Source organism: Papio anubis, chromosome 10, assembly GCF_008728515.1.
Source record: "Papio anubis isolate 15944 chromosome 10, Panubis1.0, whole genome shotgun sequence".
NCBI lineage: Eukaryota > Metazoa > Chordata > Mammalia > Primates > Cercopithecidae > Papio > Papio anubis.
In genome coordinates, this window is record NC_044985.1 from 2,617,341 (window position 1) to 2,638,231 (window position 20,891).

A 20,891-nucleotide genomic window follows, 5' to 3' on the forward strand; every position below is an offset into this window, starting at 1 on the left:
AGGCGGTTCCTTCAGGCACAGGAGGGATGGCAAGGTGGACAGAGCCATGAAGGGAGTGGGGCTGGAATGGGAGGCCCCGAGGTGCCACTGCTCCCTGGCAAGGGTCCTCTTGCCCCTGAGTCCCTTGGGCCTTTCCCTGGAGACGGAGGTGGTCAGGTGAGCCCAGCCGGAACCACCGGGAAGGCAGGTGGTGGCGAGCGGGGTCAGCCTGCCCTTGCTGCTGTGGGCTCCAAGGGCCGGAGAAACTCTTATCCTCAAATGACAGTGGGATGACAGTCAGCCTTTGGCGGACACTGTGTAGGGCGTTCCTCGTCCAGGCAATACTGCGTGTCTTAGAGAATGAGGAGAAACCTAGAAACATAAAAGATAACAGAAACATAAAGAGAGGGAAACGGCAACAGTTCCACTCCCGAGAGCCTCCCTTTATGCAGTTTGGGTGGCTCCTCGCAGTTCCTTTCTCCCGGAGTGTTTGTTTGATACAGCTGTGGGCGATCTGAGTGTAATGCACCTGCTCCTTCAAAGGTGGCCCTGCTGCCCGCCGTGCTGATGCCCCACCGGCTTCCCTGCCCTCCATACACAGGGATTGGGCTGGGCCAGACTGTGAGGAATGGACATCCAACCCGGCCTTTGGAGTGGGCGAGAGTTTTCCTGTCTCAGAAGCAGTGGAGTTTCATTTCCACCGTTTCATGCTGGGTGCCCTTCCCCATGTCCACTGTCCCCATGTGATCCCAGGCAGCTCCTCGTGCCTGGATCCTGGTTCTCTCAGGATCCCCCAGGCTGCCCAGAGTCAGGCTGTTTTTGGGAAACACCCTCTCTGCTCGCATACCTTCAGTTCGCCCTGCCAGCTCTCCCCGGGACCTCACCAGGCAAGAGCAGAGGGAGGGCGGTGGGGAGCCACCAAAGGGACCTGGAGTGGCCTGCGTGGCCATGCTCTCTGCAGATGAACCCATGGGTGCTGTGTGGAGAAAGGGCTGCTGGGAAGGAGATGGGGAAAGAGACAGAAGGCAGACACTAGGGAGGCCTCTCCTGGGTGGCTGAGGGGGGGGTGGAGGAGAGGAGGCTGACTCAGGGTTCTGGGAGGTGGAGTGGACAGGACCCAACTGACTGGCTGTGAGGTGGGCCACAGAGGGTGGGGCTTGGGAGCATGCCCCCCCGTGATGGCAGGTGGGGGAGGCTGGCATGCTTGGTGTGGTTGTGGAGTGCTTGAAGAGCTGTGGCAAGTCTGAGGGGGAGCCATGGGAGGCACCTGCGCATGGAGGGGCTGAAGCCCAGGAACAAGCCAAGCTGGGCGGGGAGTGAAGGCAGCCCGGAGCGTGGGTGGCATGCCGTGGGAAGAGAGGGGGCTCGGCCTCAGCGGCAACCCAGGGGCTTTGGAACTTACAACCACGAGATCTTTGACTATCACAGCTGAAGGGACCTCTGGCATCACCATTGTTCTACAGGGAGGCAGACATGGGGAAGGCCACCTACCAGGGACTCAGCTGTCCCTGGCATTCCTGGAAATGGGAGCCTGGGATGTTGACACCCATGGCCGTGTGAGCTCAGTGGCTTGGCTGCATAAAGTGGAGTCCACCCACCATGTGACCGTCGTGTGTGTTATGTATGAGGCTGTCGTATATGCCTGATTGTGTGCTGAGTCCATGCTTAGAACAGCGCAGAGCAGGCTGCTAGATCCCTGCCCTCATATCCACCAGTCTTGCCCCTCCTGCGGGTGGAGTATGTCCAGTGGTCCCCTAGGCAGAAGGAGTCAGCCGTGGGGCAGCTGAGTGCAGCCAGAGCCCTCAGCACAGCACAGGAGGCTGCAGTGGCATCAGGGGCTTAAGCAAAGTGTGAAGTGGGTAACAAGTGATGTGGCTTGTGATGTGGCACCACTGAGCCCTGAGCCCCAGACTGGGCCAGGGGGGCACTGCCATGGCCCCTCACCTCCTTCCCTTTTCTTCTACTTCTGGTGCTGACTGGCCCCTTCTCGCTGGCCATTGGCACAATAGGGATGGAGGGACTGATCTGCAGGGTGTCCAGTCCCGTGGTGTGAATACCCCCACCTGGGTTCATGTCAAACCGCCAACGCTTGAATTGGCATTAACGCTTTACAAAATTCCTGAATAGTTAACAGTCAGCACTTGTGAGCTGGCAAGGGACCGCCCAGGCAGCCACTGTGGAGAGGAGCCTGGGTTTCCCACCCACAGTGGGCCATCCTCCTTCTCTGTGTCCCTATCTGTGCTGTGCCACGTGCAGGCTTTCTTTCTCTTGTTTTGAGACGGAGTCTTGCTCTGTCACCCAGGCTGGAGTGCAGTGGCGCGATCTCAGCTCACTGCAACCTCTGCCTCCCAGGTTCAAGCAATTCTCCTGCCTCAGCCTCCCGAGTAGCTGGGACTACAGGTGCATACCACCACGACCGGCTAATTTTTTTTGTATTTTTAGTAGAGACAGGGTTTTTACCGTGGTCTCTACCAAAAAAACAGGTTTTTACCGTGTTGGCCAGGGTGGTCTTGATCTTCTGACCTCGTGATCCACCTGCTTCGGCCTCCCAAAGTGCTGTGATTACAGGCGTAAGCCACTGTGCCCAGCCTGCATGCAGGCTTAACCAGCCCTTAGGTCTTCATTTCCAGGTGGGGAAGGGAAGCACTGTCACTGTCCTCCTTGTTCTGTTTAGGTGTAGCGTGTTCATTTCTGAAGGTGAATATTTACTTAGATGACTTAGCAGGAAACCACCCTAATGAGATACTTCCGTGGGTGAATGCGTATGTCTTGCTGAGATGAGGTGACTGAATACACATATGAACGTAAAACCTACTGTGTCCTCACCCATGTCCTTGGAGGAACACACGGGAAACTCATGGAGTTGTTTTCAGCCTCCCAGTGAGGAGTCTGGTGGGGGAGCTGGGTCTGGAGGACAGCCTGTTTGTGGTGCCTCTGCCCACTGGGCTGAGGGCACGTGCCCCAGGGCCTTGGGGAGGCAGCCCTGCCTCACAGCTTGGGGCCTCAGTTCCAGCCTCTAGGAAACCATGTAGTTGTATTCTTCATGACTCATGTGTTTTTTAAAATTTGAGACATAGTTCACATATTATTAAATTCGCCATTTTAGTTGTACAATTCAGTGGTTTTTAGTGCATTCACAAGGTTATGCAACCATCACCGTTAATTCCAGAACATTTTAATCATCCCTAAAAGAAATCTTGTACTGATTTGCAGACAATCCCCATTTCCCCCTCCTCCTAGCCCTGGCCACCAGTAACCTGCCTTCTGTCTCTACAGATTTGCCTGTTCCGGACATTTCACATAAATGGAACCATATATTATGTGGCCTTTTGTGCCTGATTCCTTTCATTTATTAAGAACATATTTCCAAGGTTCATCCATATATTGTAGCATGAATCAGTACTTCATTCCTTTTTCTGGGTGAATAATATTCCATTGTGCCACAGTTTGTTTCTCCATTCACCCGTGGTGGATATTTGAATTGTTTCCACTTTTTGGCTACCGTGAATAATATTGCTATGAACATTCCTATACAAGTTTTTGTGTGAACATACATTTTCTCCTTGAATATATACCCAGGACTGGACTTGCTGGGCATGTTGTAACTCTTATGTTATACTTTTTGAGGAATTGCCAAGCTGTTTTCCAAATAATTGAACAATTTTACATTTATTAAATTTTACACCAGGAATGTATGAAGGTTCCAATTTCCCGACATCCTTGCTGATGCTTGTCATTGTTGTCTGGTTTAGTGGGTGTGAAGAGGTGTCATATTGTGGTTTTGATTTCCACTTCTCTAATGACTGATAATGTTGAGCATCTTTTCATGTGTCTGTCGGCCACTTGTAAATCCTCTTGGGAGAAATGTCCATTCAAACTCTTCACCCATTTTTAAATTGGGTTGTCTTTTTATTGTTGAATTATAAGAGTTCCTTATTTATTTGGATACTAGACACTTCTCAGACATATGATTTGCAATTTTTTTTAAGATGGAATCTCGCTCTGTCACCCAGGCTGGAGTGCAGTGGTGTAATCTCAGCTCACTGCAACCTCCGCCTCCCAGGTTCAAGCGATTCTTCTGCCTCAGCCTCCCCAGTAGCTGGGACTACAGGCATGTGCCACCATGCCCGGCTTTTTTTTTTTTTTGTATTTTTAGTAGAGGGGGTTTCACTATTTTGGCCAGGCTGGTCTTGAACTCCTGACCTCAGGTGATCCTCCCGCCTCTGCCTCCCAAAGTGCTGGGATTACAGGTGTGAGCCACCGTGCCCAGCCGATTTGCAAATATTTTTTCCTTTTCTGTGGATCATCTTTTCACTTTCTTGATTGTGCCATTTGAGACACACAAGTATTAAATTTTAATGAAATCCAATTTATTTCCTTATTCTTTAGTTGCTTGAGTTTTTGTTGTCATGTTTGGGAAACTATTGCCTAATCCTAGCTTATGAAATGAAAACATCTCTTTTCTTCTAGGAGTTTTATACTTTTAGCTCTAACATTTAGGTTTTTGATCTATTGTGAGTCAATTTTTTTTTTTATATGGCATGAAGTAAGGGTTTAAACTAAATCTTTTGCATGTAGCTATCTAGTTGTCCTATCATCATTTGTTGATAAGACTACTCTTTCACCCATTGAATGGTCTTGGCACTCTTGTCAAAATTCAGTTGACCACAAATATATGGGATTATTTTTGGACTCTCTTTTGAGACAGGGTTTCACTTTTTCACCCAGGCTGGAGTGCAGTGGCAAGATCTTGGTACACTGCAGTCTCAACCTCCCTGGGCTCAGGTGATCTTCCTACCTGAGCCTCCTGAGTAGCTGGAACCACAGGTACACACCACCACACCTGGCTACTTTCTGTATTTTTTGTAGAGACGAGATTTTGCCATGTTGCCCAGGCTGGTCTTGAACTCCTGGGCTCTGCCTGCCTCAGCTTTCCAAAGTACTGGGAATATAGGCATAAACCACTGTACCCAGCCTACTTCTGGGCTCTTGGTTCTGTTCTATGGGTATATATGTCTATCCTTACACCAGTGCCACACTTGTAATTTTTAGTAAGTAAATTGTAATTTTTAAGTAAGTTTTGAAATGGAAAGCATGAGTCTTCTTTGTTGTTGTTTTGTGATGGAGTCTCAGTCTGTCACCCAGGGTGGAATGCAGTGGCCTGATCTCAGCTCACCGCAACCTCCACCTCCTGGGTTCAAGCGATTCTCCTGCCTCAGCCTTCCGAGTAGCTGGGACTACAAGTGTGTGCCACCACGCCTGGCTAATTTTTGTATTTTTAGTAGAGATGGGGTTTTGCCATGTTGGCCAGGATAGTCTTGAACTACTGACCTCAAGTGATCCACCCACCTTGGCCTCCCAAAATGCTAGGATTGCAGGTGTAAGCCACTGCACCTGGCCTTTTTTTTTTTTTTTTTAAAGTTTTTTTTATTATTCTGTATCACCTGCATTTTCATATAAATTTTAGGAATGCCTTGTCTATTTGCAGGAATTTTAATGGAGATTGCATTGAATCTATAGGTCAATTGGATGTAGTGTTGTATTGCCATCTTAACAATATTGTTTTCCAATCCATGAATATGGGATATCTTTATCTTTATTTAGGTCTTCTTTAATTTCTTTCAATAATGTTTTATAGTTTGCAGTGAATAAGAAGTATTGCACTTATTTTGTTAAACTTACTCCTAAGTATTTTACTAGTTTTGATGCTGTCCCAAATGGGGTTGTTTTATTTCATATTCAGATTTCTCATTGCTAGTGATTCTTGTATAATGATCTTATACCTTGCAGACTTATTGAACTCATTTCTTAGCTGTAAATAGGGTTTCTTTTTTTGAGGGGGGATTCTTCAGGGTGTTCTATATATGAGTAGGTAATATGCAAATAAAAATAGTTTTACTCTTCCTTCTCAAACTAGATGTCTTTTATTTCTTTTTCTTGTCTAACTGTCCTTGATAGGATCTCCAGTGCCATGCTGCAAACAAATAGCAAGACTGGAAATCCCCCTGACCTTAGGAGGAAAGCATTCGTTTTCTCATCACTAGGTATGATGTTAGCTATGGGTTTTTGGTAGATGCTCCTTATCAAATTGAAGAAGTTCCCTTCTATTCCTAGTTTGTTGGGTGCTTTTATTATGAAACGGTGTTAGATTTTGCCAAATGTGTTTTCTGCATCTATCGAGATGGTCATAGAGTGTCCTCCCTTTATTCTATTGATATGGTATGCTACATTGAATTTTGGATGTGAAACAAACCCTATATTCTTGGGATAAATCCCATTTGGTCATGTTGTATAATACTTTATATATAGAGTGTTAGATTTAGTTTATTGTATTTTATCAAGGACATTTGCATCTATGTGACCTTCGTGTTTTATTTTGATATCAAGGTAATACTTATAGAACGAGTTGTGAAGTGTTCCCTCCTAGTCTTTCTTTTTTTTGGAAAGATTTTGTGAAGGTTTGGTGTTTTTTGTTTTTTGTTTTCTCTTTTTGAGACAAGATCTCACTCTGTCACCCAGGCTGGAGCGCAGTGGCGTGATCTCAGCTCACTGCAACCTCCGCCTTCTGGGTTCAAGTCATTCTCCTGCCTGCCTCAGCCTCCTGAGTAGCTGGGATTATAGGCATGTGCCACCACACTGGTGTTTTGTGTGTGTTTGTTTGTTTGAAGGTTTGGTGTTGATTCTAGTTAAACCTTTGATATAATTCACCAGTGAAGCCATGTAACTCTGGCTTTACTTTGTGGGAAGTTTTTTGGTTACTCTCTGTCTCTTTACGTGTTATTGGCCTTATTTGGTGATTTGGTTAGGCTTCGTGTTCCCACCCAAATCTCATCTTGAATTGTAATCCCTATAATCCCCACGTGTCAAGGGAAGAGACCAGGTGGAGATAATTGAATCATGGGGGCGTTTCCCCTCATGCTGTTCTCGTGATAGTGAGTGAGTTCTCACAAGAACTGCTGGTTTTATAAGGGGCTCATCCCCCTTCGCTTCGTATTTCTTCCTGCCACCTTGTGAAGAAGATGCCTTGATTCCCCTTTGCCTTCTGCCATGACTGTAAGTTTCCTGAGTCCTCCCCAGCCCTGTTAAACTGTGAGTTGATTAAACCTCTTTCCTTTATAATTTACCGAGTCTCATGCAGTTCTTAATAGCAGGATGAAAATAGACTGATACATTTGGATTTTCTATTTCTTTTTGAGTCTGTTTTGGTAGTGTCCTTTTAGGAATTTCTCCATTTCAGATAGGTTATTTCATTTATTGGCATACAGTTGTTCATAATATTCCATTCTGTTAATTCCTTACTGGGAACACAGGCTATTATTGTTTTTCAAGGCAGGCATGGAGTTAGGGAGCAGGAATAAGGGACTAGGATAAGTTAAAACAACACAAACCTCACTGTTGTTGTGTTTTTGTTTGTTTGCTGTTTGTTTTTTACTAACATTCATCTGTTTTTCTTGACCAAACATTCCTAGGGTTACTGAAAACCTTTGGTGGATTTGCAGAGTTCTGAAAGAGTAGATTCTGATAGTTTTTTTCTGGATTTTTCATTGCTTTTATGGAGGGATGAACTTCTGGAGGTCCTTACTCCACCACTTTTTGCTGACATCACTCTCAGTGTGTTTGCAAATGTCTAGAGCCAGAGCACTGACCCAAATCCCATTTGGTCACGGTGTATAATACTTTGTATAGAGTTCTAGATTCAGTTTGCAGTATCTGTGGTCCCCAATCCCATCCCTGCAGCAGGACAGGCTGCAGAATGGGTGGTAAGGTTGTGCAGAGATTTAGGATTTGGGCTCAATCAGACTCTAAGCCTCTCTCAATTTCTAGCCTTCGACGTCCACTTTTATAGTAAATATTTGTTGAATTGATTAATACTTGGTAAACTTGTGCTTGAACTTCATTTACAAATTATGTTGTACAAAACACTTGTGCCTGTAGCCTCCTTTCCAGCATTATATGTGACCCTTGGAGCCCTAAATAAATGTTTCCTCCTTACAGAAAACTGTGGGTCTGCATGAGAGTCCTGGATTCTAGTGTTGAGGATTTCCACATGGATGGGCTGAGTCGGGAGTGGTAAGAGCAGCCTAGGCCCCATCACGTTGACTTGTAGCTGCTGTAAGAACATTTTCTGCATAAGTTTTCTTAAGCATTCAGCTACCTACATCAGAGAGTCAGCGGTATTCCTTACTCATTTTGGCTCCTCTGGGCTCAGCTTCTCCATGCCCTTTAGCTCCTGGGGCCACCTTTAAAATCTATTTGTTGAATTGATCAGTGTTGGGCAACTTTGGAATTGGGCTGCATTTACAAATTATATTGTACCCAATGCTTGTCGTCACTTGACTGCCAGGGTGCTTAATGAGCACCTCCTCCTGTTGGGACTTGCTGGGTGAGTGTGTTCCTCGGTGGCGTGTAGGCCTGGTATCTGAGTGCCAGTGAGCCCCTCCAAGGCTTTCTCCCACCCTAGTTTGGGAGGATCAGTGCCCTGCTGTCTTTAGTTGACGGCTGCCAGCTCTTGCCTTCGGAAGGCAGAAGATACTGCTCAAGCTTTCTGACCTTTCTAGAAAGGTCTTTCAGGGAAACGGAGTCAATGTTAAAGATTTCCACGAGTGCTCCGGATCTTTATTGTATTGCTGACCAGGGTCACCTTGGCCACAGTTTGGATGCCGACCGTGGGTGCTTATGAATCACAAGGAACTTTGCCAGTCTCTCTGGGTAAAAATGCGGGGGACATGGTGCCTTCCTGGTGGTTTCCACCAGGTCCCTCTGCGTCTGTTCCCCTGGAAGCTGGAGGATTGCCTTTTCTCTAAACCTCTTTTGGGGTGCCTGACCATTTGTTGGCCAGATCCAGATGATCGGCTCTGCCCTGGTCTGGGTGCTCCAGGGTGATGATTGTGGCAGAGGCTCTCAGAGAAGGGAGCAAAGCAGAATGTGGAACTGTGCGGCTCCGGTCCTCGCTTTCTTAACCGATGGCAGGGATCCTAAAGGCGCCAGGTCCTCCCCGTCCTCCTCCGCTGACTCTGCCCTCCTCAGTGTGTCCACGGGCACAGGCTTTCCTCCTGGCAGGTGGCAGCTGGAGACCTCCTGGGTGTCCTGCCGCCACTGTGGACCTCACCTCAGTGCTATCTGGGGCCTTCCCAGACCAGTCCCCTCCCAGCGGGACCCAACCCTGCCAGCCTCAGCTTTCAGGAGCTGCCCCCACGGCGCAAACAATATGCTTTCTATTTGGAGTTGACTCCGCTGCCCTTTGGAGATCCCAGCGCGTAACGTGAGCTGGCGACCAGCGCGGGGGAGGCGCCCACACGCCCGTCCCGTCGCGGTGTCTGGCCCGAGGCGGCCGCGCCGCCCCTCCGAGGTGGTCCCTCGGCCCCTGCACCAGGCGGCCCGCGCCCGCGACCTCGAGGCGGCTGCCCTGCGCCATGGCGGCCCGGCTGGGTGCGCTGGCCGCGTCGGGGCTGTACCGGCGGCGCCAGCACCGGCAGAGCCCGACGCCCGCAGCGGGGTAGGTGGCCAGGGGCGGGGCAGGTGGCGGGGACAATGGCCGGAAAGCTGCCGCTGCTGGGCAGGCCTTCCCTCGGAAACCCGGCCGGGCCTTCCGACACGACACCGTGGGCTCTCTCCCCGGGCGTCGGATGGGCCCTGGGCTGGCGACAGGGTGGGCGCGTGCGACTTTATCTAACTGGGTTGGATGTCACCTGTGATCAGCTCTCTTGGCAGGGTGTGCCCAGGGACCTGTGTTAGAAAGCAGGGGGCCTGCGTAGCCCCCAGCACCGCTTTCAGACTGGGGTGATGATGCTGCACTTTGTAAATGAGCAGACAGGCTCTGAGCGCAGCAGGCACCTGCTGGACTCACCCACCCCAAACATGGCGCTGTGATTTGAACCCAGGTTAGACTGACTCCAAAGCCTGCCCTGCTTCATTCCATGGAGGACTGCCAGTGTAGACAGGCTCCTTTTGGGCTGGGAGGAGGGGGCAGCGGAGTTGAGGATGGTCCTCAGGGCATCTCAGAGAATGAGTTGGTTCTGGATGGGGAGGTGGGGAGGGGCACCGGGACGGTGGTGGAGCCACCTCCCCTCACTCTTGGGGTCAGGGGCACGAGGAGGAGCTCCTGGACACGTTGCCTTTGCAGGGCCCAGGGGCCAGTGGGGGAGAGAGAGCAATAGGGCTGTGAGCTTGGGATCCTTGATCAAAGTGACAGATGGGGACCCTGGGGAGGAGGCCAAGGCTGGGCAGAAGGGCTGGAGGGTCAGAAAGGGAGCCAGGAGCATAAGTCACAGACATAGGGGAGGGCCTGGAGGACGCAGGAGCAGAGGAAGGCCAGTGCCACCCAGGGCAAGCACAGCCCGCTCTGAGCTCCTCGTATGTGGTCAGGGAAGGCTCCCAGAGGGGCAGTTAGAGGACTGAGCCATCGAAGATATCTTCTGCTGAGAACAGAGGAGGAAGGAGGGCACCGAATGGAGGGCAGGAACTGCAGGCCGGCAGCACGGCCATCTGTGGAGTCCCTGCTGCACGCTGGGCTCCCGCCTGTGCTGGCACAGCAGGTCTGGTGCAGCCTGCTGTTCAGGTGGGGACCCGCAGACACCTGAGTGTGGCAGAGCTGGAGCAGGCATCTTCACTGGCCGGCCTCTGGACAGCCCTGGATGCGTGCGGCATAACTGTGGCACCAGGCTGTGGGTGGCCAGGGCACTGATAGCCCCAAGGCTGGTCTGGAGAGTGATTTTCACAGTACTGACACCACAGCTGAGATGCAGGCAGGACCGGCATGATGACAGACCTGGGGCAACCCTGAGCATGCACACACATGTGACTATTCACACTGTTTTTCTTTGAACTTCTGGTTCATGTCCTCTGTTAGTTCTCTGTTGTCAGTGTGACGTTTCAGGTGTACCTACTTGAAAGTAAAGCCGCTAGAGCAAAGAGGTATGGCAAGGGCTTCAGAGAAAGCTTTAATTTCAGACAGGTTTCATACTGATTTGGAGTCTGTTTCTGATGGTGTCATTGCATCCTGTGTATAGCAGCCCAAGGCAGGATGTTAATTTTTAGCGTCCCCATGGTGGACTGGCTTTGTGTACATTTTTGTTGACCTCATGTAGCCAGGTGACCTCTGACACTGGCCTCTGGCTGGCTTCGTGGAGTCGGGGCAGGGAGGAGGCCCAGGCAGTGCTGAGGGACTGAAGATGCTCCCTGGACTGTGCTGCAGTGGGGTCCCTCCCGGAAGCCCTCTGCGCCTGGAATAGTGCCTATCAGTGCGCGTGCTCAGTGAAGACTTATTGGATGAAAGACGAAAGCATGGGCTGTGCTTGCAGGACTCGCCTCACTTACTCCCTCCCTGGAGGTAGCTATTCCTTGCCAATTTTATAGATGAGGAAGTTGAGGTTCAGAGTCCTCTGCTGCAGGTCACACAGGCAGGGGTTGTCCAGGCCTGGGTTGCAGCCTGGTGTGCCTGGTTAGAGAGGACACACCCCTGGCCTGACTGCTGCTCAGGCTGACGTGGCCTCAGCAACACTGGCTCGTCTTGGGTGTGACCAGACCCCTTGTGGCTGGCCCCTGACTCTTCCCAGATCCTTACACTCTCTTCCTACACTCAGGTATCGGGGAGGCTGGGATGGAAGAAGGTCTGGGTTTGCTGAAGAAACAGAATCTGGAATGGGGGATGCCAGGAGGAGATGGGGGGAGCATGAGCCTAATCCTGTGTGACCCTCACCTCGTTACTGTCTCTGTGCTTCAATCTCCTTATCTGGAACCAGCCTTCTCCCCTTACGAAGGCCTGAACGGTGCAGGCTCCTCTGATCGCACCCCAGACTCAGGGACAACTTGCAACAAATTGGCTTGTGTTGGCTGTCAAGACTGAGGGCACGAGATGGTGTGCTCTACCCCAGATCTGGGGTTTGGCTTCCATGTTAGGCATGCCCTGGGCAGTATGTTCTATGTAGTCCAGCTGGGGGTGGGTACTGGTGTCTCCTGGGGGATAACTGGGCAGACTGTGTTCCCCATCCTGAAGGAATGTGCAAAGGAGGACATGGAATGTCCACAACTCTGACCCTTTGCCCTCTCGCAGGGACTGCAGACAGCCTGCCGGCCTTCCCCTGGGCTGAGCCGTGCAGAGGGACTCTGGAAGGCTCCCAGAGTTGCTGGAAAACAACAGTTCTTTTTATCCAGTGCTTTGCCCGCCTGGCCTGGTACTCTGTGCTGGACACGTGGGTGTCATTCATTCTTCACTTTGGCTCCTTGAGGTGGCTACTGTTTCTCTGGTGCACCTCTTTATAGAAGAGGAAATGAGGCCTGGAGAAGCCAGCACCTTTCTTGAGGTTCCAGGCCGGTGGCTGGGGCTATCAGGTGTAAAGCTGGGCACGTGGGTCCAGACCTCTTCCTCCCCTGCAGGAGCCAGCAAACGTGTACTCTCACGGTGCTGAATCTCCATTGTCTCTGCATGCTTCTGTCTGTTCGTCTTTGCTCTTGGATCGGAATGTTCCTGTGCTCCTCGGTGGGACGTCGTGGGGATGCAGCCCCAGAGCCTTTCACAGAGCTACTGTTAGGGGCTCTGGTGCCTGTGACTTGGCCTGGGGCAGCCCCTGGGCATAGGAGGGAGGTGGCCACCCCCATACCCCACCTGCTTATGCCAGGCTTTATGCAATGCCTGCCGGGCTCAGGTGCCAATGATCTCACTGGAGGCGTCCGGGCACCAGCCAGGGAACTGGTTAGGGACCGGTTCCCAGGTTCGACTGTAAGATGAGCAGGAAAATAGAGGAGAGAGGGTGTGGTCAGGCTGCTGCTGGTACCCTGGTGGTGTGTCCAGAATTTGTCCCTTTTGGGGGGTTCTTGGTCTTGCTGACTTCAAGAATGAAGCCGCAGACGCTCACGGTGTTACAGTTCTTAAAGATGGCGTGTCTGGAGTCTGTTCCTTCAGATGTTCAGATACGTCCGGAGTTTTTTCCTTCTGGTGGGTTCATGGTCTTACTAACTTCAGGAATGAAGCCACAGACCCTGGCAGTGAGTGTTACAGCTTTTAAAGATGGCGCATCTGGAGTTGCTCGTTCCTTCCGGTGGGTTCATGGTCTCGCTGGCTTCAGGAGTGAATCTGCAGACCTTTGTGGTGAGTGTTACAGCCCATAAAGGTGGTATTAGGGATCCAAACAGTGATCGCACTAATGACCTATTGCAAAACGCAAAAGAACAAACCTTCCACCAGGTGGAGAAGGAGCCACTTTGGCGGCTGTGGTGGCCTGCTTTTATTCCCTTATTTGGCCCCACCCACATCCTGCTGATTGGTCCGTTTTACAGAGAGCTGATTGGTCCGTTTTACAGAGTGCTGATTGGCCCGTTTTACAGAGAGCTGATTGGTCCGTTTTACAGAGAGCTGATTGGTCTGTTTTATAGAACGTGGTCAGTTTTTACTGAGTGCTGGTGGGTGTGTTTAGAAACCTTTAGGTAGACACAGAGCACTGATTGGTGCATTTACAATCCTTAGCTAGACAGAGAAGGTCTCCAAGTCCCCACTAGACCCAGAAGCCCAGCCGGCTTCACCTCTCAGTGGGAAGCGTGGCAGCTGGGGAGTGCTTACTGAGGGTCTGTTTATGAAACGGGGAGGGAGGAAGGGTGGTGAAGCAGCTGGGCTAGTGGTGCAGGAGTGCCGGTAACCACAGGGAGAGGCCCGGGTCCCAGCAGCAACCTGGCTAGTGGGAGTAGGATCAGCCCACCTGGAAGCCAGAGGAGGCAGGCCTGTGGGTGCAGGCCCTAAACAGCAGCCCCTGGGGCAGAGAACAGGAGCCTGGAAGGGGTGCGAGTGGTGTGTGCTCAGTCACTGGGGTCTAGAGGTCTGGCTTTAAGGTGGAATCTGAAAGGCTGGGGCTGGAAGTCCTTAATTTGGCTTCGTTTTCTGGGTCCTTGGAGTGAGGAATTCCAGGCCCGGAGGCATGGGATTTCCTGTTGATTTCCGACTTCTCTTAAGAGGCCCAAGGTCTCGCTCATGGTCAGGCCCTGGAACGTCCTCCCCGTCACCTTGGGTGTGTGTTTCAGGAGAGGAGGTTCACAGTGTTCTCCGGGAAGGAAACCAAGCTGGTCCTAGTGAAGCCCAGCCCAGCCCTCGAGGGTGGCTTGGGGCGGCCAGGCTCCGCCCTGGTGGCCTGCCTGGCCCGCCCTGTGAAGACCAGCCGGGAGCTGGGAGGACTGAGGAGCAGCCGCTGGGTGCCGAGGCCTCCTTTCTTCTTGGGTTCTTCCCAACTCTTGTTGCCACCATCTCTGCTTCCTTGCCCCTCTGGCCTAAATGTGGGCTTGCATGGTGGCTTTGGTCTCCTAAGCACCCCAGGGGGGTAGGCCAAGGTGGACGGAAGCCCAGCATGCCCAGAAAGCCTCGCTGAACGGCCTTCCAGCCAGCCTCCGCCACATGAGTCCCTAAGCCGAGAAGAAAGAGACATCAGCCTGGATTCCCCTTCCCAGTTTCCAGTCCATCTCCATATGGCAGCAGCCTCCTGTGAGACCCTCTGCCCACAGCCCATGCCCAGACCCTGAGTGAAGCCCTGCCCTCCAACCCTGGGCTCATCTTGTCTAAGGCCCCTCTTCTCTGTGGCTGGCACTCTTCAGGCTGGCCCTGCCCAGATCGCAGGCTGCAGAACAGCCCGACAGGAGCCTCACTCACCAGGCATTTCTCTCATGATGCTGCGGCAGTGAGTGACTGCTGGGTGGGCTTCATCCTGGGAGGCAGGGCAGGTGGAGAGGTGTTCCCAAAGGCACTGCACTCGCGTCCTGCCACACCACAGCTGCACCCAGGCGAGCATTACCAGCTGGTTGCATCACTCCCCTGCGAGCCTGACGATCCCTCTCTGCCCAGCCTTCCAGGAATCCACGGGAGTTGAGACCCTTGAGACAGAACCCGTGTTCTCCCTTCCTAGCAAAAGGCGTTGGGTATCTGGTTCTCTGAAGGCCGTAGAGGCAGTTGGGTGTTTAGGACTACATCCTTACCATGTTTTTGAGTCTAAAAGACCCCTCCTGGCCGTGCTGAAGGGCCCTGGGGCTGGAATGACTGTGGGCCTGGCTCACTGTGGGCTTTGCCCGTGTAGTTTGCATTTCACCCTTCCCAGAAGGAAACCCACCGCTGACTCTGGGGACAGGCACTGCCCAGCATGGATGAGCTTTGCTCCCCTCACCGCACTCCCATCTTGTCTCAAAGATTCATACTCTTGCCTTTCTTTTTTTTTTTTTTTTTTTGAGACAGGGTCTTGCTCTGTCACCCAGGTTGGGGTGCAATGGCATGGTCACAGCTCACTGCAGCCTCAGCCTCCCAGGCTCAAGCCATCCTTCCGCCTCAGCCTCCAGAATGGGGCTGGGGCTACAGGCTTGCACCACCACACCTGGCTAATTTTTTTTTGTTTTTTTTTGTGTGTTTTTATTAGAGATGGGTTCTTGCCATATTGCCCAGCTGGTCTCAAACTCCTGGGCTCAAGGGATCCGCCCACCTTGGCCTCCCACAGTGCTCTGGATGACAGGCTTGAGCCACTGTACCTGGCTACCCCCTTGCCTTCTCTGTGGTTGGGTGGTTATGTGTTTATTGGAGGCAGTCGGTTTGAAACTAACTCATGGTGCAGAGGATGGAACCATGGAAGACTGAGCAGTCTGGGTTCAAGCGTTTACCCCGCTCTGTTGTGTGAGCTTGGGCAAGTTACTCAACCTCTCTGAGGCTTTGGTCCCTCCTCTGGAAGAGGCCATAATAATAGTAGCTGCAGGATTGCCTTGGGGATTAAATAAGAGTGCAAATACAGAGCCACTCACCTGTGCTGGGTGGTGTTCTGTGCGTGAGACTCTGTGGTCCCTGGAGAAGGGGTAATAGGGGCCCAAGTGGGAGTTGACTGGGCCCCTGACACCCCAAGGGGTGGGCACTGCAAGCACTGAGCAGCCTGGACCCTGGGTTAGAGCGATTTTCCTGATCCCGTAGAGCGTCTTCACTTTTTAATATGAGGTGTGTCTGTCAGGCGCAGGGCTCTGCATGTGCCCCATCCGCGCTCCTGACCAGCTCTGACTCACTCCTTCTGTCTCCCGCCCCCAGCAACATGTCGGACGCCTTGGCCAATGCCGTGTGCCAGCGTTGCCAGGCCCGCTTCACCCCCGCTGAGCGCATTGTCAACAGCAATGGGGAGCTGTACCATGAGCACTGCTTCGTGTGTGCCCAGTGCTTCCGGCCCTTCCCTGAGGGGCTCTTCTATGAGGTGAGGACACTACTGAGGGCCTTCTCAGACCCAGCTCAGAGTCTGCCCTCAAGGAGTGGGTGGGCTGGGCTCCATGCAGTGGTCCCGACTGGTGACAGGGCCGGCTCTGGAGCCAGCCCAGAGTCAGGCTTGAGCTCCTGCACAGGCCCATCCTTCACCTGTGAGATGTGAACAGCACCCCGGATGCTCTAGGTGCTAACGGAGAGCCACCTTTCACCAGCCTCCTCTGGGCAGATGCTGGGCAGGCCCTGGGGGCAGGAAGAGCCTGCCCTGGTAGTGCTTGCCCTCCGTGGGTACCAGACAGTGAGCACAGCAACTGCACAGCCCACCAGCTGGTGCTGATGCCCTGGGGGTCAGGGCTCACAGGGTGGGGTGGTGCTCAGGGAAGGTGAGGTTTGGGCAGACCTGAGGGGAGGGAGCCACACACATCTCTGCAGGAAGAGCACTGGGCAGAGGGCACAGCACATGCACAGACCCTGTGGTGGGAGAACATGGGGTGTATGGAGAGCAGTAGGGAAGCTGGTGTGATGGAAGCCGAGGGCATGAGAGGAAGAGTGTCAGGCGCTGAGGACAGGGAGGTGGATTTTGTTTGGCCCCATGGGCCTCTACAGAGCCATAGACAGGAGCCACCTCGGGGTGTGAAGCAGAGGAGTCACACTGTCTGCTGACATTTGAAAAGGTGCCCTGGTCAGGCACTGTGACTCACGCCTGTAATCCCAGCACTTTGGGAGGCGGAGGCGGGTGAATCACCTGAGGTCAGGAGTTCAAGACCAGCCTGGCCAACATGGTGAAACCCTGTCTGTACTAAAAATACAAAAAATTAGCCTGGCGTAGTGGCAGGTGCCTGTAATCCCAGCTACTCAGGAGGCTGAGGCAGGAGAATCACTTGAACCTGGGAGGCGGACGTTGCAGTGAGCCGAGATCGCGCCATTGCACTCCAGCCTGGGGGACAGAGCAAGACTCCATCTAAAAAAAAAAAAAGAAAAAAAAAAAGGAGGCTTCTGGCCGCTGAGGAGAGTGTGTAAGGTGGGGCCGGAACAGAGGCTGGGCTGGGAAGCTGGCGGGACCAGGAGCTGAATTAGTACAGTCACCCAGATGAAAGTGAAGGGGCCTTCACCAGCTCATGAGAGCAGTTGTTAAATCATCAACAGTCTTGCAAACTGGTTATGCAACAAAGTTTTTGTTTAAAAATTAAATTACATAAACATACAATGGGATACAATTTTATTAAAAACAGAGGTAACAAATACTCAAAGCGTACCACTTGCTAATTATTTTGTTCCACTTTACTATTGTCTATGCTGCCGGGGTTATTTCCATTCATTGTGCTGGTGTGGCCATGCACACCCCCGCTCAAGTCCACATCGATGTCCTGTCGGCAACCGGAAGTTGGCCATGACGGGAATATTCACACCGTGGACATTGGCAAACGCCCCACAGCAGGGCCTGCCTCTGTGCCCCAGAGAGCTGGCTGTTCAACATTTACCGGCACACCACTGGTGGTTGTGGTGGCGGTGGTGGCCAGGGTTCAGATGCTGGCTCTGTTTCGAGGTAGAGCTGATGGGATTGGCTGGTGGATGGATGTGGGGCGTGTGGTCCGCCTGGCAGAGCAGGAGCTGCTGTTTGTTCCTCATGGTGCCTTCAGCCTCCTGAGAAATGCTGGCTAAGTGTAGAGGCAGCAGGGGGGTGGGCAAAACTCTGGGAGGGTGGCCATGTGCCCAGAACAAAGCCTGTCACACAGTAGGTGCCCAGATGATTTTCGTTGCTGAAAGAGTTTAAGCCCTTCCTGCCTCTACAGGTCCCTGGGTAGGGCTATATCCAGTTCAGTCTAGTAAGACACTCATTTTAGAGAACAGGGAAAAACCAAATTAAAAAATAGAAAATACAATTGTCAAAAGAGAGGAAAGCAGAGGCAGGCTTTGGCCCCACTTGTGGCCAGCACAGGGGCCCTTGCTGGCAGCTGCCGCCTGGAGGGTGTGCACGCCGGCTCCTGCTGGCCGCAGCCCTGACCTCTCCCCACTCCCCCGTGCCCAGGTCCTTCTTGCCTTCCCTTCCTTCTGTCTCCTGTCCCTGGGTCTTCGTGGCCTCTGGGGAAGCTGGACTACTCCCACAAAGAAGGTATAGGAAATAGGGCCAAGTGGCACTACACTTCAAACTGGATCTCATCCCTCCTGGCATAAAACCCCCTCGCCCCCAGCCTGTTCTCTGAACCAACAGGGTCCAGATCCTCAGTAGACACCAGCGGCCCTTTGACAGGTGGCCTTGCCGACCTTTCCAGCTTCCACAGGGGCCCCTCCCTTTGCACCCCACCATCCCAAAAGGGCCAATGTCCTCTGCTGGCCAGGCCTGGGACCTGCTGCTCCAGCCTCAGCCCGACATGTGCCTGTCTCAGTGCCTCATCCCCTGCTGTCAGGTCCTGACCCGACAAGGGCCTGGGCGGCTGGTGGGGATGATAGTGCTTGTCCTCTCTCTGCGACCCCTTTGCAGTTTGAAGGCCGGAAGTACTGTGAACACGACTTCCAAATGCTGTTTGCTCCGTGCTGCGGATCCTGCGGTAAGGCTGGTGACAGTGCACATCCTGGGCTGCCTGGGAAGTGGGCAGCAGGCGGGGTGGGGGGGCGGGGGCCCAAAGGGGCACACAGAACTGGCCTAGCTCTTCCCTAACTGCCCACCTTGCCTCTCTGAGCGGCAGCCCCCAGGCCCCCTATAGGCACCACCATCTCACGAGGGAGCCCACGGGCCAGGCAGAGAGCAGGTGGAGTGTTAGGTGGACGGGGCTTTGGAGGGTCCGAAGAGGGGATGGGCACGCGCCCCCTGGCCAGCAGGGACCTGTCCTTTTCCAGGCGAGTTCATCATTGGCCGCGTCATCAAGGCCATGAACAACAACTGGCACCCGGGCTGCTTCCGCTGCGAGCTGTGCGATGTGGAGCTGGCTGACCTGGGCTTCGTGAAGAATGCCGGCAGGTGAGGTGGCCACATCGGGCCAGAGAGGACTGGGCCACAGCCCTGCCCAGCACACCTGCCCACCCCTCCCGTGTGCTACCCACTTGCTGAGGGCCCAGCAGGGTCCCGCTGCCGCAGCCTGCACTGACGTGGCTGCCCTCCCTCCGGTTCACCTCGGGGCAGATGGTCCAGCTCCCAGTTTGCGGGGCCCCATGCTTGGCATGCATGTGGCAGCCTCTCGGGAGCCATGAGAAACCCCCACAGTCCCCCACCCCCCCGGCCACCACGCCTGCTGACCCCACCTATCCACCTTCCCCTGCCTGTACCTGTGTAGCTCAGTGTGGCCGGAGGGAAACGCCCACATTTACTCTTAAATTCAGGGCCACAGACCTCATGGGTACTCCAGAAGTTCCCACCTCCTGTGAAGCCTTCGTCTCTCGTTCCCCCTCCCTGAGCACTGTCCCTATAGCAGGCAGCCTTGTCTCCCACCTCCCCTGGCCCTAGCTCTGGGATCCCGTGCAGCCCCGCCGCTGTCTGAGCCCTGTTCGTTCCCACAGTTTCTCCAGAGCTCCCTTCTCCACGCCACTCTCTTGTCCTTTCTGAAGGACCGGGCTGGGGAGCTGGGTTAAAAACACTGGCTGGCCTTCCTTCCCGGCCTCTCCCAGCACACCTGCCTCCCCTCCTGTGTGCTACCCTGGTCTCATCTGCCCCCGGCCTCTCCCAGCACGCCTGCCTCCCCTCCTGTGTGCTACCCCGGCCTCATCTGCCCCCGGCCTCTCCCAGCACGCCTGCCTCCCCTCCTGTGTGCTACCCTGGCCTTATCTGCCCAGGGACCCACACCTCCTCTTGACCCCTCAGCAGCTCTCACCACAGCTGCTGAGGTGCAGAAACGCCCCCCTTCTGTCACCCGGGACCCTGAGTTCCTGTGGTTCTGCCCGCCCCCACAGTGGCACCTGCTCACTCCCTCCTCTGAGCCACCTTCCTCCCGGTCTCTCCATGGGGGTCGTCTGGGACTCCGTGCCCAGCCCTCATGGCTGCCCTTGCAGACAGAATCCTAGAGCCCTAAATAGCACGTGTGTCTGGACAATTCTGGGCTCCATTTCGGGCCTCTCTCTCGCTGTCTTCAGCTGCCCACATGCCACCTTCACTTGGTGTCCACCAGGCATCCCAAACGCAATGGGGCACAAGCAGTTTGGGATTCTCCTCCACCAACCACCAAGGCTGCCTCTGCATGTGCCCCGTGTCAGTGAGAGGCAGTGCCGCCCTCCAGAGGCCCCAGCCATGCCTCCCCGCCACACCCCCTCTGTCCGGGCACTCTGCTCCCTCCCGCAGCTCCTCCGAGATGCTTCCCCGACACTACCAAGCTCTTGTCCATGAGCTGCCCACGAGAGAGGCACATGGCCTGGTGCCTGGTGTCCAGCCCACTGTCCTTGGAGCTGGGCGGTGCCTGGCATTGAGCAGGTTGTCTAAATGAAGGGCTGAGGGGGCAGACGGTGCAGTGCAGGGGCCAAGGGACAGCACCAGGGGCTTATGCTGACCAGCAATGTCGCCGACGGTGTGTGGAGTGAGCCCAGTCTCCTTCCTGAGGCAAGGTTTGCACAGGACCACTGCCCCAAGGGCTGCTTGGGGAAATCTGAAAGATGCTGGAAGTGTTTTGGAAAGTCAGATGTGCTACAGAAGCATATTGCTGTAAGGACGGGGCAGGGCGGCAGCTAGGGTGAGGAATGAGGGCCCCTGCTTGGCCCTCCCAGCCCCACAGTGCAAACCTCAGAATCT

The 20,891-nt window shown here is 53.5% G+C and overlaps 1 protein-coding gene across 4 annotated transcripts in view; it reads left to right on the top strand.

The window, feature by feature from the left end:
- Positions 1–20,891, top strand: part of LIMS2 (LIM zinc finger domain containing 2) — a 43,087-nt gene that overhangs the window by 7,867 nt on the left and 14,329 nt on the right. For 3 of the 4 annotated variants that reach the window (XM_003909263.3, XM_009185121.4, XM_003909262.4), the window contains exons 2-4: positions 16,013–16,172; positions 18,660–18,726; positions 19,016–19,136. In XM_003909263.3, the coding sequence (XP_003909312.1) occupies positions 16,017–16,172; positions 18,660–18,726; positions 19,016–19,136 (344 nt within the window). In that variant the 5' untranslated portion in view covers positions 16,013–16,016. Of the gene's footprint in view, positions 1–16,012; positions 16,173–18,206; positions 18,291–18,659; positions 18,727–19,015; positions 19,137–20,891 lie in introns of all 4 variants that reach the window. The other variant, XM_009185116.4, reaches the window with a different exon arrangement.